Raw genomic sequence first — 14,389 nt, 5'->3', positions numbered from 1 at the left:
CTGCTGCATGCACTGGCCAATCAGGTCATACGTCCAAAAAGACATTCTCTTGTGATGCTTTAGCTGAGATTTTGTGGTTTACCCAGCGAACCTATACTTCTTATTCCTCCGCCCCAACAAACCGCTATTTCAGCATGAACGAATGACAGATCTCCTAAATCCTTTTCCAAAACATGCAGAGTAAATTCCTTACTAATTCTCAGATCAGATATATGTCAACGTCACAAGGGAAGAAAGAACTAGGGGAGACTGTGGCTGAAAGAGACGTCAGTATCAGAATGTAGTAGAATTACTAAACATCTCATATGGCCAAGAGAGTAAAGAGGAAGAGTACAAACAGGGGCCTAAGAGGCACAGTCCAGACTGCTTTAAGCCTAATTACATTTCCTGTATTCCAGGCCCAGCTACCAGCACAATTTACAGCAGCTCCAGGGGCTACTCTAAGTTAGGACGACTTGCTCAGAAAAGCTCTCCAGTCATGCTCCCAGAACATCCCCTTCTTCCCCTGCTCCCTCCCGCCAAGCCAGGGAATGGGGAGGGCTGCTCATAAGGTTCTGTGCCACTGGTATTTTCTAGGAGATCGTTCCACACCCCTTTACACAGATGCAGAAGGGAAGAGACTTGGAGCCTGATGATACAAATCAGACACTACAAAGAAAAAGCTGTATTTAGAGTCAAAACGGAAGCAGCCTTCTCATCTTCTTCAGAAAGGGGCCTTGTACCGGTCGTATCCAGGATATAAGCTCAAAAAGGACAAATAACGATCCACCAATTTCTCATTCATCTGAGTCATAATGAAAGAGCTTAGCCATGGCACGCCAGCCCTAGTTAATTAGAGCGTACTTCGAGTGACAAGCTTTAATCAAACTCTGCTCGCTGTCCCTTCCCTAGCACTCACTTTGGATAAAGGAAAAGCTTTTGGAGTGCCCGGCTGACAGCTGCCCCACGGTAAAGTGGCCATCGCTCTGGGGTGACAGGCTGTTTGGTTTCAATAGTCTTGATAGTGATGTATTGGCTGATGTGCTACATGGGGCTGGTCCTAGTCACTTTGAGGGGAGAACCAGTCTACTAGTATTAATAACACACTGTAGTGCTCAGATGTTCTCAAAGTGCTTCACAAACATTTCATGAATTAAAGGCTCACAAGCATCTCCCTCTCTTTCATTTGGGGACACTGAGGCAGTAGGGTTTAAAGGGCTTGATTTCCTCAAGCGCTGAGCACCCACTGACTTCAGCTGGAGTTGTGGGGGCTCAGCTCTTCTGAAGAATCAGGCCACCAAGGGACTTGCCCAAGAGCAACACACCAAGTCGGTGTCAGGGCTTGTCTACGCAGCGTGGCAATGCGCACCAGAGGGGTGGGATTTCAAAAAAGCTCCGCACCCAACGTGCAGAGCTGTTTTTGAAAATCTGGCCCATGGTCCCCAACTTCCATTGAGACCGGCAGGTTGTCCAAGGCACTCACTTGGTATGACAGTGGTCTCCCCTGGAGGCGCGGTGATGGTGACGGGGATGTTCACAGTGGTGGTTTTGTCCAGTGGTGGCTGAGTCATCCGTGTCACATTCTTCTCGTTGTCAGCATCTTCTGGCTGCTCAGGTACTTTCTGCAGGTAGGTGCTGGGCAGGGTATGAACTGGGACGACGCTCACGCTACCCCCGGCCTCTATCTCACACTGAGTTTCCCTGAGATAGAACAGCAGAGATTATAAACCTCTTTAAGACCAAAGCAGGGAGAAAACCCATGCCCTGCCGCCAGGCCACCACAGGATATGCCTGTCAGATCTTCTCAGCTAAGCCAGGTCAGTCTCTACATGGAAGATCTCTGGGGAAAACTCACACGTCAGTGATTCAGTAAAGCTACGTCCACATTGCAGCCTAGAGGTGTGATTCCCCTGTTCACGTACACATACTCGAGCTAACACAGGTATCAATAGCAATATAGCTACAGCAGCATGGGTACTGAATACAAACCCACCTGAAACGAGTGGGTACGTACTCATACTAGCACCGGCTCAATGAGAGCTGCCGCAAGTACGTGTAGGCGAGCAGGGAATCACACACCGAACTCCGAGTGCAGACGGAGCCGTAGTGACTCTTTCTCCTCTGAGTCCGACTGAACCAGCATCCAAGCATGAGGTTGTTATTATGATGTATTATTGTATTACCTCGGCGCCTGCTAGTCAGAGACATGGACCAGGGCCCCATTGTGCTAGCTGCTGTACAAGTGGTGTTCGGAGGCTTTGGGCGGCTGGCGGTGCCGTTTGCGTTAATGAGACGTAAAACTGAGGTCCCAGCTATGCGCAGTAAGGATCCAACCGGGCACTTTTGCAACAGTAAGCAAATTAGCCTCTCTGTATTGGCCGGATTGCGAATGAGGACATTCCATTCCATCTCCCTGAAGTTTCATTTCAATCTGGTGCTCTTCACTTCCTGACCTAAGCTGTTGTGGAAAGTTGCACTTTGCTGTTAACTAGCTGCTGAGTTCCACTTTAGAAGTGGCTACATTTCAGCAATGAGCAAAGCGGGTATGGCTGATCTATAACATTTGTAAAGTGCTTTGGGATCCAGTTGGAAGGTGCACTATATAGAGATCATCATGTCAATTCCACTCTGTTACCAGGGTTCACAGGTGAACTATGCCCACTCCAATGATTCCCAACTTAATTTGTTTCCATTTAGATTAGCAGCGCAATAAAGGCAATTTTGTACTCTTTCCTCATTTCTTTATTAAATATTCTAAATGATTCATGGTGATTAAGTTTTCTATTAATTCTAATAAGAATGAAACATAACAGAATAGAATGGTTTGTGTACTCTCCTGCAGCCCTTAGATAACAGCAATGCACTGAATGCAGTTGCCATTACGTGCACACGTATCGTCTTGGACATAATGGACTCATCCTTTTCCCCACTGAGGTCTATGGGAGGTTTGTAATTGACTTCAGTCGGAGTAAGACTGGGCTGTTGAAGCTATTTTTAATGAGAGAAAATTAGCCAGGGCACTTAGGTTTTCCAGCACTTTAACTGCTGGCTGAATAATGCCCAGAAAGGGACTGGGGTTTAATGTGTCACTTCTAATACAGCAGCCCTGCCTTAGTAAGGCGCTGCGAAAGCAGCAGCAAGTAGGAGCCCAGTTGCTAGTGCGAGACGTGAACGTACAACCTTCTAGCCCATACATGGAGCGCATCCCACGGAGTCACGCGGATTGATTAGTTAAGTGCTGTAAATGACTCTTGGGTGTATTCTCAGATTTCAGGCACTGTTCAAAAATCTTTAACCTGTCACAGAAATTGAGCCTCAAGGGGACGCTGGGCACCCAAAATCTATATTTGCCTCATGATACGGTTACAATCAAATACATTCACTCGGGGCAAGAAGTGACTTCAAGCCTTAGCCAGTCTATGGAGTTTCCACCTTTTCCCCATAAGTGTCACCTTACATTGTTAAGTAGCACAACAAAAGAGACATTTTGGCTCAGGATGGTTCCTGGATTACTCCCAAATGGATCAAACACAGGAAGAAAGAACAGCCTAAAGAGATCATTAACGGTGAAACTGTAGCTACCGCATCTGTGCAGAAATCAATCCCTGCAGAGATTTCGACTGCACAAGCTCACCAAGATTGGGCTCCAAGAGCTCTAAAGGGCTGGAACATGTTTATGTGAGATGCTGTAATAGCTTGAGAGAGGTGTGAGTGGCCACTTGATCGATTACATATGTTCTTAAAAGCCCCTAAGTGCTTATTAGTGGAATCCCCATTTTAAGGTGCCTGTGAACACCTACTGAGGAATCAGCGTGTGATGGAATCAGGGTAGTAAGTGGCTATTGTGCTTAGCCTAAGACACTCTGAGACATATTCAGCTTCAAATAAAATTCATTTACAAACTACAACAGAAATTCACATGCACAAAACTGTCAAGGATCTGACAACAGCGTAAATACCCTGGGACATGAAAGCTGTCTGGATACTGCAGACACAGAAGGCAAGATTTTGATCATCCATACACTGGTATACATCTGAAGTTTTCACTGAAAGGACTTCATGGGGATTACTCTGGATTTGTAGCACACTGTAACTGAGACCAGGGGGCCAGATTCTCCTGCTCTCATCTGCAGCTGTGCAGTGGGAGGGGAGGAAACAGTCTTTCAAAAGGGCCAGACAAAATTTCAGTCCCTCTCTGCTACCCTGGGGGGTGCACGGTGACCAAGAAAAGATTGGGAAATAGACCCCTCCACTATGTACAGTCCCCAATGCACACTGGGGAACTCCAGGAGACACCCCCACCTTACTACAGGCACAAAATAGCTCAGAATATGGCCCACTGAATATGCACGCCCTCCTCTGCTGTGGCTGGCTGCCTGGAAACCAAGCAGCGTTCTATGGGTTAAGCGTAACAACGTTCCATCCTGCAAGGGACATGTTCCATTTTCATCATTCACTAAAAAGGGATTTCTCCCCACTGCTCCCCACTCACCATTTAAGAGCAATCATTTTGCAATGCCATAATGAAGCATCTCGCCTTCTGATGCCAAAGTGCTCTACAAGCATTCACTAACGTAACCTCCTAACTCCCCCTGTGGCAGGTCAGTGTTACAATACTCATTGCACAGATGAGAAAATAAAAGATCCCTCCTATTCTCAGCCGATTGTGGCACACGATAGTTTAGCCTTCTGAGGGCTGCAATGCTTTGGTCTACTGTTGGTTGCTGGATTTAGTGTGTGGGTTCCGAGTGGCCTGTGGCGGGCAGGAGGTCAGACTAGATCAGAGGTTCTCAAACTGGAGGGCGGGCTCCCCTGGGGGGTGCGGAATGCGTTCTGGGGGTGTGTGAGACGCTTTAGGGAAAAAATGTACTGTGCACGTTTTACTCACAGCAATGAATAACGAGCAAAGCTGATTCCTCCAGACATAGCGAGTCCTCAGGTGGCGCTGTGCATTTGACTCTAGAGGCGCTGTGCATTTCGATGGATTTCTGTGACGCTTACCCAGCATTCTACAAAGCTGTTACCATCTGTACGTTAATCCGTTTGCTACGAGGCGGTGCGCACGCATGCACCACACTCACAGGTTTGCTTTTGCTCTTATTACACTGGATCGTTGGCTCTGTTCAAATCAGGGCCTTACTGTTCCTAATATTTAGGGAAAGTCACACGTTGATTTGTTTTTACTGGTCTATGTACTTGTATGGCGGGGAGCGGGGCACAAACGACCACAGACACAAAGAAGGGGGACGCAAACGAATACGTTTGAGAACCACGGGACTAGATGATCTGGTGGTCCCGTCTGGCCTTAAACTCCACGATTCTGTGAAAGTACGGGACGTGCAATTATGCACTAAGCCTCTTGGGGGCGTAGCACACAGAGACACAGCCCGCAGGGTAGGAGGCTATCGTGGCCAGACCAGATGTCTTTTTAAAAAATAGGCTCCAACTCAACCACAAGTCACGCACTTCACTGCGGGAATTACTGGGTGAAATTCGATGGCCTGTGATATGCAGGAGGCCTAGCTGGCTAGTTCCTTCTGGCCTTACAACCTACAACTCTATTTGCACCCTTCTGATCCTCGGCTGTTCGGGGAGTCTGGGTGACCTCAACAGGACTTAGGCAGCCCTAGGGGTTACCAATTTAAGCAAAGGAGAAACAACACTTTTATTCCAAAATCAGACTGCCCACACGCAGACTTGCACCAATATAACATCAGGTACGAATTAAAAACCATTTTGTTATTGTGATGCCAGTTAGTGCACAGAGCAGCCCTGGGACAGAATGGGTTACCAGGCTTAAGGCCTAATTCTCCACCACCTTGCAACCGCTGCAGTCTTTTACAGCTCTGCAAAGTGCATGCAAACATTACCAATCAGAACAGCTTTGTTGAACACTTTGCACAGGTGTAAAAGACTGCGTAAGGCACAGAAGAATCAGACCCTCCCAGAGAACTTTGCACTGCAATCAGGAGGTGTATGTCTACCCACCTCCTAACTGCAGTGTAGACACACCCTGGGGCTGAGAAGCAAGGAGGCACTGATGTCATAAACCGTAACATGGCAAACATACGGGCTGGTTCCCTTCTCACGGACACAGACGCAAGTCAGGAGTAACTCCACTGAATTCAATGGCGCTACAGCCCATTGGCGTGCCACTGAACCGAGAGCAGAATCAGGCCCATAGCGTTTGCATGCGTGTAATTTCACTTGTAAACAGATTCACCTCCAATGCTGTCAATTAGCTCTACAACCTTGAAAATACAGCCTAGCTGTGCCCAGAGTGGAGGGGAGCTTATGGCTGTGCAGTGACAGTTGTGTTGTGTAGAAGTTAGCAAACCTATCTCCACTGAGAAGGGCAAAACCCTAGTACTGAGACACTTTTCACAGGCTCCAAAGTGCAGTGCCATTGGGGGCTTATTTTGCCCCATGCAGACCATGTGACATTCTAGAATGATGTATTCAACCCTAAATATTAATACAAGGGCAGCCAAGGCAACTAGACACCCCAACAGGCCCCCAGACTACGCCTTACAAAACTGTCATTACAATGCCGTAGGCCATCAGAGAGACAGAGTGGATGTATACGCATTATTAAGGAACAGCTTGGCATTTTCACAGGCTGGGTCCGTGAGATGCACAGGGCATGGAACCTGTGCTGGTTTCTGACAATGACTTTCACTCAGCAGTCAGCTTTCTGCTCCACCCCGGACATTTCGCCATGAGGAAAGGTGGGAAATCAGTTGGGAAGAGGTGACAAAATTGCTTAGATTGCAAGGCCTTTGGGGCAGGGGCCATCTTTTTGTCCATGTTTGTACAGCACCTAGCACCCGGGGGTCTTGCTCCATGACTAGGGCGCCTACATGCTGCAGTAACGCAAATGATAAATAAGAACAGTAACAATACTCTGTTAAGTAAATACTACAGTATGATACAATCGTAGTCCAACACACTGTTAAAAGCAACGGGGCTCAGTTCATTCTGCTGGCGCAACCATGAACACGTCTGCCATGCTGGGAAGCATGCCAGGAGCAGGGGCCCAATTGGGCAACTCTTCATCAACCCTCACTCTGCCAGAGGCCCTAGACAGGGAAAGGCTTAAGGCCAGGCCAGAGACATCCTAGCTCAACACCACTTCAAGGCAGCATAGACCAGAGGAGCTCTGACCAAATTGTAAAGTTGTCCTTTAGGGGGAACAGCCCCTCTTGGCATGGGGAGGGGTGGCTCTGTCCTCTTGTCCCTGTGGGGGTTCGGAGCCCACAGTGCTATTGAGAATGACTGGCGAATACTGCAGTGAGTCCCCCACAGCTGACATACTGACAAGGTCTGTGTGTGCAGTGCTGACTTACCTGGGCTGATGGTTCTTAAGATCTTTCTCCCCAGCCTCTCCTTCCTTCTCCCCATTCTCCTTCTCCACCGACTCATACGTCGACAGAGCTCTGTGCCGGATCTTGTATCGTCTGTGGGGCTCTTCCCCATTCTCTCCTTTCAAGCCGGGATCGCCTTCCCGGTTCCCTGACCTTGACCCTCCTCGGTGACGTGAACGCCGCTCACTTCTGGCACCGTTGGCTGTCCCATTGCCTTCCTTTGCTTGTCTCTCCGCTGAGTGCCGGTGCGGCCGGTGCCGCCGGTACTCCTTCTCAGCCCCTTCTTCCATGGAGCCTCGACGATGATGCCTTTTACCCCCTTCCTGGCTTCTGTTGCGCTCGCTTTTTCCTTCCTTGCTGCCCCCCTCTGCCTCTTTGCTGCGGCTCCTGTGTTGCCTGTGCCGTTCCTCCTTATTGTTCGTGCCAGACTCCCCGTTCTCATCCTTGGCCACGTCGCTCTTCTCCTGCTCTCCCATCTTGTCTTTATCCCGATGCCGGTGGTGCTTCCGTGGCACTTCTGCATTGTCGGCAGAGGTGGCCTTGGCCTGCTCTGTCTCCTGAACGTCCACCGGGCTTAGCTTACCGACGTCGTTCCGCCCTTCGGTCCTCGGCTCTACCACCAGAGGCCGATCCAAATGGGTCTTCATGTCTGGCCGGATGTGGAGGGTGGTAGCATAGCGCACCCGCTCCTCCGGATCGAGCTCATTGTACAGCGCCTCGCAGCTGGCCCGGAAATTGTGCATCCGGATCTGGCTGGTCCTCTGTTCCCAAACGGACTTGGATTTGGAGGAGTTTTGCTGTTTGCTGCAGAACAGAGGAGAAAAATAATGAGGAGATAGTCAGCATCAGGTCTGGCTCCACTTCTCCAAAAGAAATTTTAAAAGAAAATGTAAATTTCTAGCCGAGACAGGGAATTGTAGGGTTGAGCCAAAGAAAACATAGGGATGAAGATAGAATGACTAGTGGAAAACACATGAGCAGATAAAGCTAGTGGGGTCACCAGAGTGCTAGTGACATCCCCACACACAACTGGTACTATAAGAAAGGGCTATTTTGAGTTCTAAAACATGGCCATCCCATGGTCTAGGGGTGTGTACAATTGGCACAATGAAAGCCACTTCTCCTGAAAACCGTTGTAACTCTCCAAATCCCGCCAAATCATCCACTGACCCCTTCCCTAACCAACAGTCTATCCCTGATCACCAGGACAAGCCTGGGAGAACGACTGAACCTCATAGTGCAGGGGTCGGCAACCTTTCAGAAGTGGTGTGCCGAGTCTACATTTATTCACTCTAATTTAAGGTTTCGTGTGCCAGTCATACATTTTAACGGTTTTAGAAGGTCTCTTTCGATAAGTCTATAATATATAACTAAACTATTTTGTATGTAGAGTAAATCAGGTTTTTAAAATGTTTAAGAAGCTTCATTTAAAATTAAATTAAAATGCAGAGCCCCCCGGACCGGTGGCCATGACCCGGGCAGTGTGAGTGCCACTGAAAATCAGCTCGTGTGCCACCTTTGGCATGCATGCCATAGGTTGCTTACCCCTGTCATAGTGCAACCTGAAGCTCAATAGATTTTGGATGGTGGGGAACAGAGGCAGGAAGTGGAACCCACAGTCAAGGAGCCCTCACCCAGAATGCCCTGTCCCCAGCCCCCTCACATTTCAACAAAAAAGGTGGTCATTTGAACAACCCTAGACAATCTGAACTGTCCCATTAGCGCTTGGGGGGAGAGGCAGCCTCTGATATATCCAAAATTCAAGGCACACGCCAGTCATTACCAAAGTGGCATTGATCTCAGCTGCTACGGGAACAAGTCTGGCAAAGGTGCACGTGAGACACATACAGCTAGTCTGCACCCCGTCACAAGAGGATCTGGAGGGTGATACAACACAGATGGGATGAGGACTTCTTTATAACCACATAACAGCAGCAAAGGCAGCCTTGCCAATAAGGACATGCCGATAAGTACTCTGCCTAACCAATGAGGCAAGGAGACGATGTACTCCTGTTGGCCTCTTTTCTTTAAACCGGAAATTCTAAAGATTTGGGATCCAATTCTGCTCTCATTTGCACCAGTGTAAAACCAGAGTAAGCCCACTGGATTCAAGGGAATTATTCTGGATTTTACACTGACTTAAATGAGAACAGAACTGGCCCTTGGTTCCTTCACAAAAATCCCCTTGCCAAGAAAGGAAATGCTCTCTTCCCTCTCAGACCCCGATCTGCAGCTCTACGGTGTAATCTCAGTTGGGACTTCCCTAGTCAGTCACTGCAGGAAGATGAACCCCTGCAGTGGGACAGGAGATCTCCGAGGCTGACTGACCGCCTTGGGAGAGGCTGTGGAGATGGGAAACCAGAACTGTTTTCTTGACATTCATTCGGGTCTGCTCCAGTGACAGAACAAACCAGAGTGTGAGTTTATGTGCTCTGACTCAAACTGGCAGTGTCTGTCACCATTCTCAGGCCCTACGGGAAGCAGCGTTCAGACGGAGTTATGTCATGCCACAGGAGATGTCGGAAAAGGTTTGCATCTCAGACATCTGCCATGTTTTACTGAGCATGGTGTCGGCCAGTTTTACTAAAAGAGGCAAAAACGTATGTAAATATTCACTTGGAGGGGATGAGGACAGTCAGGCAGACGCATCTGATTTGACCACAAAATCAGAACGAACACAGCTGATCGCTCAGTTCAAAGCTGAAGGCTTCTCTTTTCTTGGAAGGAGTTTTCTATAGGGTGAGCACAATTTAAGCCAGTGGCCTACCAGCTTAGTGGTTCATTTAAAGTACTGCGCGCTCTCAAAAGGAACTAGAAAGGGAGGCATGGAGAGCCCTCCTACTCTTTCCTGTAACTGACAACCCCGAGTGTCTGCCCAAAGATACCCAACCGGCCGCACCCTGCCTCCTTACATGGGCTGGCTGACATGGGAATTTGAGAAGCAAGTGTGGGATACTCGGTATGGCTCCTACACCTGCATTGCTCTCTCAATTCACAGCTATATAACTACAGCCTCTACAAAAGTAGTTGCATCCTTGGGCAATTCTCACCTGAGGGGCTGGCAATTTTAAAATCAGGACACGCCACCTTCAGGCAGAAGCTTCCCGGGAAAGAGACAGCACCAGAGCATCTCCTGACTGTCTTGGGATGGATCCACCAGCGTGGGGGCTGCAACCAATAGTCTGGGGTCCCAAGGACAGCGGGGATGGCTTTAGAGTGACCAGATGTCCCCATTTCATAGGGACAGTCCTGATTTTTGGGTCTTTTTCTTATATAGGCTCCTATTACCCCCCCCGCGTCCCGATTTTTCACACTTGCTGTCTGGTCACTCTAGATGGCTTGTTCTGCCGTGTGCTTGGTCTAGAGATCCTAGAGTTTTACGGAAGCCCACAAACAAGGTCGTGCTAAGGAGCGAATCTGTCCTGTGACGCTCAAGCTCAGGGAAAGCAGCAAGAAAGCTTGAACATGATTCGGTGCGTTTCTATGCACGGAGTGTCATTTACTGTGTGCACGCAGCACGATGTTGCTGAGCTGATACCGTTCATTCGATTTTAAAGCCCTTGGGGCAAGGACGATTTTTTCTTCAGTGTCTTGTACAGCACAGAGCATGCTGTCAGCACTAAAATAACACATCGTAATAATGTGTTAATTGAGGGCTGGGTGACAGCCCTAACGCTGATTGATGTGTTCTATCTATCCACAGAACAGAAATAGCTCGGGCAGCAGCACCATGCCCTCCCACACACACCGCCCTTCCAGTGCGCTGCCATCCTGACTCGGCGGGACCATCTCCAGAGGGGAGTTCTGTCTTTGAGGCCCTCGCAGCCCATGGCTAGTAAAGCGGACAATCAATGCGACTGTGGTTGTTATTTGTGATGTAACCTCTCCAACGGCACTTGGATTGAGACCCCCCCAAATGTATTCCACACAAATTCCTAAAGCACTCATAGCATGGAGAGGGGTGCCAGGTAAAAACCTAGACAGACTGAGAGTCATCATCAAGTAGAGACGTCTGATTCCTACCAACCTAGGCTGGATTTGAATCGGTGAATGGCTGTGCCATTGAGTGGTATGACTTCCTGCCCGTGTGGTGGCTTATGAAACTTTGAGAACATGCATACGGCCCAGGGCTGGCTCTAGGCACCAGCCAACTAAGCACGTGCTTGGGGCGGCACCTCAGAAGGGGCGGCCAATGTTGGGGTGGCGGGGGGGGGGCGCTCGAGGGGTTTTTTTTTTGTTGTGTTTTGTTTTTTTGTTTCGGCCGGGCAGCACGGGGGTGTTTCGGCGGCGCGGCGCTGAGGGGGGCGGGGGTTTGGCCAGCCCGGCGCGGCGCTCCGGGGGGGGGTGGGTTTGGGCGGCCCGGTATGGCGTTTGGAGGGGCGGGGGTTTGGGCGGCCTGGCGCGGTGCAGGGCGGGGGTTTGGCCGGCGCGGCGCGGCGTTCCAGGGGGGCGGGGGGTTGGGTGGCCCGGCACGGTGCTTGGAGGGGTGGGGGTTTGGGCGGCCTGGCGCGGCACAGGGCGGGGGTTTGGGCGGCCCAGCACTCCGGGGATTTGGGTGGCCCGGCACAGCGCTGAGGGGGGGTTGGGTGGCGCGGCGCTCTGGGGGTTTGGGTGGCACGGCGCTGGGGAGAGCGGGCGGGGGTTTGGGCGGCCTGGGCCGGCCCGGCCTGGAGCGGCACTGGGGTTGGGCGGCGCAGCCCCGGGGGGGGGGGGGGCGGTTACGGTGGGGCAGCGCTCTTCTTTTTTGCCTGGGGCAGCAAAAAAGTTAGAGCCGACCCTGATACGGCCCTCTGAGATCTCAGAGGCTTTCTTTATGGTTCCTACCCAGTTAGAGCCCCTATATGGTGGTGTTTGCAGTAGGTTTTGAGATCTTCCCCTTGTGTAAGTTGCAGGTCAGTGACCTACTAGTGCAGGAAGCAGATGCTCTGGAAATGGCAGCGTGATTTGTTTTTTAGTTGTTTTTCACATGTATTAAGAACACAAAACAGTCATTTAAAAAAATGCAATCATCTCAGAGTTGCAAGGTGTTCCATTGTGTTTGGACTATGGACAACTGAGAGCTGAAGCTGCTGCTAAGAACATACACCATTGGGAACCTGTAGGAGCATAGTAATTTGCATATTAATGAAGTCTATTTTGCAAAATTTGCTTCCTTAACAGGGACAGCAAAATTACAGACTCACCAAACCTTTCAGAATCTATAAATACTGAGGTCACACCACTGACACTGACAGTTAGCAAAGGGTGACACCCCCACAAAAAATGCATTGCCAGCCACTAGCTTTTGTTACTAACAAGCCAAAGAGCAAGAGAATTAGTTAGCAGTGAGGTTTGGAAGTAATGATTACATTTATTTTATGGAACGAAATGGAAAAAAAATGAAGATAAGCATAGACACTCTCTGCAAAGTTTGAAGCATGCCCTCCATTAATCATCACACCCAAACTAGTCAAGAACATCAGGAGCAAGGGATGGTGCATATTTGGGTCCTGGCTGGGAAATGGGAATAAAGAAATAGAATAGTTTGGTCCCTCCAGGAACAGTATTTCAAGCTTTTCAGAGCAAAAGCTCGAGCAGCTAGGGGAATTATGTCCTCTGCTTGTCCAGTTCAATGCATCTGATTCTTGCTTTCCACATGTTCTCACGGTAACTGAAATACAGACACATTTGCGTGCCGCTTCTCTGATGTTGTATTTCTTCAGAGAGGAAGGCTTTTGAACTTATTCACCAGACTTATTTATGGCACAATAGCAGTCACCTTAAGACAAAACATAGTATCATTAAACTACCATATGAGGATACAGTTCATGTGCGTTGCACACCAAGAATCGCAGAAGAGATGGGAAAAATCTAGCTAATGTACAGTTATTCCCTATAACACATTCTCTGGTGCTTTGTCTAGTTCAGTTTTAAATGACTCAAGTGATGGGGCTACCACAAAATCCCCTTAGGATACTAAACATAGCATTAGCAGCAGATATTTCTATGTCGGGTGTGAACTAAACAAAATGGTTCTTTAAACTAATAGGTGCAACCATGAACTCTGTGATCACATCTTTTGTTGGTACTGTTGATGCTTTGGTGCTTTAAATCAATATCTCCATATTATTCCTTCTGCAGACAGGGCCGGCTCCAGGGTTTTGGCCGCCCCAAGCAGCCAAACAAAACAAAACAAAAAAAGCCGCGATGGTGATCGCGATCTGCAGCGGCAATTCGGCGGGAGGTCCTGCGCTCCGAGCCGGAGTGAGGGACCGTCCGCCGAATTGCCGCTGAACAGCTGGACGTGCCGCCCCTGTCCGAAGTGGCCGCCCCAAGCACCTGCTTGGTAAGCTGGTGCCTGGAGCCAGCCCTGTCTGCAGACCTCCTCATCAGAGGAAAAAAATCGACTCATGAATCCACCTCTCTTCCCTAAACCCCAATGTCCACTGCCTTTATTCAGTTCCCTACCAACAAAGCTCTTCCAATTCTTTATAGTGGTATCGCCAATATACACAGCTTCAGTCCCCCAGGGCCTGACATGACAAAACAGATTGGCAGCTATTATGATTATCGCATTTTAATTGCATAACGTCATCAATTCTACTTGGATTCAGAGACTGACTACCAAACAATAAAGCAGTGTCTATAATCAGATAATTTTACATTTCTCTGTACAAAACAGACATTGTGTCAAATAAAACTGATGTTAACCTATCAGTTTCCTGACCGGTGACTCCTCTATTTCCTCATTAAAAATACTACAAATGAAATATCAACCAATCACAGTCTAGATTATTCAAGAAAGTACAGTGCATTCCTTTTTGGTATTTTTTTTAAATCACATTTAAGAACAAGCAACTTTCTTATTGGCTGAGGCATTTTCATCACAGCCGTTTAGAGTGCTGCTCTTTGATATGAACCATTACCTTCCAGAACAACTGTTTAAAATAAACCACTTGAATAAAAACGAATAATAAATCATACATATTTTCTCATTCATGTCTTTAGGAATTTTACCTGAGTATAGACGGAATAAACGCTGTATAAGAACTCCAGAATTTAGTCCT

At 48.7% G+C, this 14,389-nt stretch overlaps 1 protein-coding gene across 1 annotated transcript in view; it reads right to left on the bottom strand.

Annotated features, from left to right (window-relative positions):
* The window catches only part of CACNA1B (calcium voltage-gated channel subunit alpha1 B), a 509,994-nt gene that overhangs the window by 123,522 nt on the left and 372,083 nt on the right, over positions 1 to 14,389 (bottom strand). The window contains exons 21-22 of the mRNA XM_065571905.1: positions 7,326 to 8,147; positions 1,463 to 1,680 (exon numbers count right to left, since the gene is read on the bottom strand). Of these exons, the coding sequence (XP_065427977.1) occupies positions 1,463 to 1,680; positions 7,326 to 8,147 (1,040 nt within the window). The remainder of the gene's footprint in view (positions 1 to 1,462; positions 1,681 to 7,325; positions 8,148 to 14,389) is intronic.

This window comes from Chrysemys picta, chromosome 18 (assembly GCF_011386835.1).
Source record: "Chrysemys picta bellii isolate R12L10 chromosome 18, ASM1138683v2, whole genome shotgun sequence".
Taxonomy (NCBI): Eukaryota; Metazoa; Chordata; order Testudines; family Emydidae; genus Chrysemys; species Chrysemys picta.
The sequence above is the reverse complement of the archived record's forward strand: the minus strand, read 5'-3'. Positions and strand labels throughout refer to the sequence as shown.